This window comes from Montipora foliosa, chromosome 6 (assembly GCF_036669935.1).
Source record: "Montipora foliosa isolate CH-2021 chromosome 6, ASM3666993v2, whole genome shotgun sequence".
Taxonomy (NCBI): domain Eukaryota; kingdom Metazoa; phylum Cnidaria; class Anthozoa; order Scleractinia; family Acroporidae; genus Montipora; species Montipora foliosa.
The window spans coordinates 10,995,126-11,000,125 of NC_090874.1; the positions used below are offsets into that span (position 1 = coordinate 10,995,126).

At 37.1% G+C, this 5,000-nt stretch overlaps 1 protein-coding gene across 2 annotated transcripts in view; it reads left to right on the top strand.

Moving 5' to 3' along the window:
- Window positions 1-5,000, top strand: part of LOC138006641 (zinc finger protein 709-like) — an 11,050-nt gene that overhangs the window by 5,474 nt on the left and 576 nt on the right. The window contains exons 2-3 of one of the 2 annotated variants that reach the window (XM_068853101.1): window positions 513-635; window positions 1,612-5,000. The exon at window positions 1,612-5,000 is cut by the window's right edge and continues 576 nt beyond it. In XM_068853101.1, coding sequence (XP_068709202.1) covers window positions 619-635; window positions 1,612-3,448 — 1,854 coding nt within the window. In that variant the 5' untranslated portion in view covers window positions 513-618 and the 3' untranslated portion in view covers window positions 3,449-5,000. The remainder of the gene's footprint in view (window positions 1-512; window positions 636-1,611) is intronic. The other variant, XM_068853103.1, reaches the window with a different exon arrangement.

Below are 5,000 nucleotides of genomic sequence, written 5' to 3' on the forward strand. Positions count from 1 at the left end.
TAGTATTGAAATTTTTAAAATTTCGCCACTTACTGCAACTTTGTAGCATGTACTTGATGAGAGTGAGAGCCTTTTTATTGGATACTCTCGCGGCTAATAAATCTACTTATAATAAATCACAGCTATTATCACAAAGATATACTATCTGACTTCCTTTCTGCATATCCCAAGAATTACAGCTGTGAGAGTACACTGCTGCGTCTAACAGAAGATTGGCGGGCTGGCTTAGATATTAAAGAACTGGTTGCTGTGATATCTTTAGATTTTTCCAAGGCCTTTGATTGTGTACAGTGTACCACACGAGTTGCTGCCAGCTAAGTTGAATGAGTACGGAGTGGCCGAAAACGGCGTTGCTCTGTTGCGAAACTACTTCTCTGGAAGATCACAGAGAGTTAAAGTAGGCGATAAGTTTTCTTCTTGGCTGCCGGTTATAAAAGGGGTACCTTAGGGATCGGTCCTTGGACCCCTTTTCTTCAAGGTATTTATGAATGATCTCTTTTACCTCCTGAAAGGAGTCTGTATCAATGCTTATGCTGACGATGAACAAATTTATGCCTCGGATAAAGATCCAGTGAAGTTAGAAATGAAACTTCATTGCCAACTTCTCGAAGCTGACCAATGGTGTGGTATGAATGGTATGATTACAAATCCTGATAAATATCAAGCAGTGATTTTAGGGAATACAAACTAGACCTGATACACCTGACACTAATATTCCGGTCAAAGACAACATCGACCGTTTAGGAGTGAACATTGATAAGAATCTGCAGTTCAACAGCCATGTAAAAAACATTTGTACCAAGGTCAACAATCAAATTAATGTAATTTCCCCTTTCCGAAACACAGTACCGACAGATACAAAATGTAAACTTTATAAGGCCTTCATTGTTCCATATTTTAGATGTTGCTCAGCAGTGTGACACTTTTGCTTGGCTCGAAATAGAAATAAATTAGAGAATCTTAACAAAAGGGCGCTCAGGATTGTTCTGGACGAGAAGTCTCTGCATTAACAGGAGCTACTGAACAAACTTAATTCTAGTGATCTGTATGGTATTAGGTGCCAAGACATGATGAAAACAGTTTTTAATGCAATTCAGTTTGAAACGATGCCGTAGTACATACGTGGTCTTTTTCAAATGAGGAATACTGAACTACGAGGATCAAGGAAACTTGTTATCCCATACGTTAACACAACCACTTATGGTCTACATTCCCTCAGATACATTTCTGCAAACATGTGGAACAAACTAACACAGGACCTGAGGTCATCAACGTCCTTGAACGAGTTCAGAACTAAAATATGCCAAATTTCCTTCGAACATCAATGTACTTGTTATTTATGTAAATAGTATTTTAATGTACAGTATATAATATATGATTTTATTTTTTTTTTTTTCTTGATGAAATTAGCTATACAGCTACTCTTGTAAATCCGAGGTGAAATAAAGGTGATGTTATGATGTTATCACCATCATCATTAGTGTTTTTTCAGTTACGAAATGAAGTTTTACGAGAAGTGCATGTAAATCCACTTCAGTCTTGTTCAGAGTGTCGAAAATAAGTTTTAACTTTCGAAAAATAGTATTGATATTTTTTCCGCTTTCGTTTTAGTTTAGTGTCTGATGAGATCACAAGAATGATGTCATTATCAGTTACGCGCGAGAATAGTCGTCAAGTTAACATGGGTTCTCAGTGCAAACAAATCAGCTTTCCTGCGAAACGCGGAAAACAAACCAAACTTAAAAATGCGGATATTAAAGAGACGCGGTGTCAGTACAAGCAGTGCTGCAAGTTGTTTCGCCAAGCAGGACTTTTAAGGAGACATTACAGAATCCATACTGGAGAGAAGGCTTACGAATGCAAACAATGTGGCAAGTGTTTTAGTGTAGCAGGAAGTTTAAGAAGACATGAAAGAGTCCATACTGGAGAGAAGCCTTACGAATGCAAACAATGTGGCAAGTGTTTTAGCGCAAAAGAATATTTAAGGGAACATGAAAGAGTCCATACTGGAGAGAAGCCTTACGAATGCAAACAATGTGGCAAGTGTTTTAGCGTAGCAGGAAGTTTAAGAAGACATGAAAGAGTCCATACTGGAGAGAAGCCTTACGAATGCAAATACTGTGGCAACTGTTTTAGCGACACAGGTCATTTAAGGGAACATGAAAGAGTCCATACTGGAGAGAAGCCTTATGAATGCAAACAATGTGGCAAGTGTTTTAGCGTAGCAGGAAATTTAAGAAAACATGAAAGAATCCATACTGGAGAGAAGCCTTACGAATGCAAACAATGTGGCAAGTGTTTTAGCGCAAAAGAATATTTAAGGGAACATGAAAGAGTCCATACTGGAGAGAAGCCTTATGAATGCAAACAATGTGGCAAGTGTTTTAGCGTAGCAGGAAATTTAAGAAAACATGAAAGAATCCATACTGGAGAGAAGCCTTACGAATGCAAACAATGTGGCAAGTGTTTTAGCGGAAAAGAATATTTAAGGGAACATGAAAGAGTCCATACTGGAGAGAAGCCTTACGAATGCAAACAATGTGGCAAGTGTTTTAGCGCAAAAGAATATTTAAGAATACATGAAAGAGTCCATACTGGAGAGAAGCCTTACGAATGCAAACAATGTGGCAAGTGTTTTAGCGTAGCAGGAAGTTTAAGAAGACATGAAAGAGTCCATACTGGAGAGAAGCCTTACGAATGCAAACAATGTGGCAAGTGTTTTAGCGTAAAAGGACATTTAAGGGAACATGAAAGAGTCCATACTGGAGAGAAGCCTTATGAATGCAAACAATGTGGCAAGTGTTTTAGCTTAGCAGGAAATTTAAGAAGACATGAAAGAGTCCATACTGGAGAGAAGCCTTACGAATGCAAACAATGTGGCAAGTGTTTTAGCGAAACAGGAACTTTAAGGGAACATGAAAGAGTCCATACTGGAGAGAAGCCTTATGAATGCAAACAATGTGGCAAGTGTTTTAGCTTAGCGGGAAATTTAAGAAGACATGAAAGAGTCCATACTGGAGAGAAGCCTTACGAATGCAAACAATGTGACAAATGTTTTAGCGAAACAGGAACTTTAAGGGAACATGAAAGAGTCCATACTGGAGAGAAGCCTTACGAATGCAAACATTGTGGCAAGTGTTTTACCCAAGCAGGAAGTTTAACCACACATGAAAGATTACATACTGGAGAACAACGTTACGAACGTAAGGAGTGCAGAAGGCCTTTTCACGGCAGAAAAAGTGTCAGAAAATATGAAAAACCTCAAAAACTTTCTGCAAGTACAAATGAACTGGAAGCAAAAATACATCACCCCTGCATTACCCGAGAACGTCGTTCGAACCAGGGGGAAAAACACACCTGTTGGCTTTGCCAAGAGGAGTTGAGCAGCGAGGAGCTTCTTCTTGCACACTACCAAAATCATATGACATTTGAGGAGCCGTCAACTTAAGTCGCTTTGGTATGTTTTGATTTCGATAAATTTCATTTTATGCTGGTAATAATTGATTGGAGTTCAGTGAAAATTACCTCGTTTGCTAATGATAGACAAAAAGATGCCTTTTTGAGTATAGCATTATATTAGAAGCTTTCGCTGGATTATGCATTCCTGCTATTACTAGCAGTTTTTAGGGGTGAACTGAAAATGTACAATGATTTGTCTTGTATTTTACAGGGAAAGCAATTGTACGAGCAGATTGTTTTCATAGTATTTGGTCTCTTTCTATCAAAATCACATGACATTTGAAGAACGGTCAACTTTAAGCCACTTTGGCGGGTTTTGGTTTGAAAACTATTGGAGGCGTCTTTTTGTTTCAAAAGAAAGTAATGTCTTGCTCCTATTTACGGATAGTAGTAGTTGAAAATCCAAAGTGACAAATTGTATACCAGGTTCTGTATCTAGTAGGGATTAGTGCATTATATGAGGGTCTCAATTGGGTAGTGTGGCTTATACGGTTAACGGTTGAAGTCTTAGCGTTTTTTACATCGAACGGTTATTCTTTTCCCGTTACGGCTTACAGAAAAGTTGAATATTAATTTCCTTTGTCTTAAGAGTTAAATATTAATAAACCTTTCTTTCTTTTTTTCAAACCGAAAATTCAAGGGCTGGGACCGTCTTTTAATGAATTAATTAAGCAAAGTAGTAATTAAATATTAGGTAGGGCATACTGTTGAAGCATTCCTCCTATATTGCACCTTATTCTCCAGTAGTTAAATTACAAAATAAGAAACAAGGCCCTTCGAATTATTGATGATGTTCCTTTAATGGAACCCATTACAAGTTTCTCATTATGGATCCTTACGTTTACTGAAATTCCCTGATATTGTCAAACTTATTACTTGCCTGCTTTTTTTATGATTACTTGTATGGGAATAAGTTTCCTACTTTCACTCTCACTCTGAGCAACGTAGGTATAGTACTCGTAGTGCTTCTTCTGATCTAGTTGTGATTGAATCATTCAGAACAATTTAAGGAGATTTTTCCCGTCTGTTATTGGCAGATACTTTTGGAATGACATTCCATTGGAAATTCGCTGTGAACCGTCTAAAAATTTGTTCAAAAAGGTACTCAAACATACTATGTTGCTCAGTATTAATTAATTACTATTTATAAATATTTGTTTCATGTCCAGTTTTCAATAATAATGATAATTATCTATTTCCAGTCATCAATTCCTTTGTTGTTTTTTTTTCGTTATCCTTTTTTGTTTTATTGTATTGATTAAAATTAGCTTTTTAGGACTTGCATAATAATGACTAATTTATTTAGCAATATTTATGAGACGGGGCCAACGGTCAGTAAGAGGAAATTTTTCTTATTACCGCGTCAGGCGCGGTACAAGTTAAAAAATCGATTTCGCTTATATTTTGTCCAGTTTTACCCCAATATCAGTGAGTAATCATGGTGGGTTTCATTTATCAAAAAAATTATTTATACGCCAGAAATAACGTTAAGTTCATACCCGGGTGTTTGGGCTCGAAATTCGGTTAAATTCGAGGGCCAA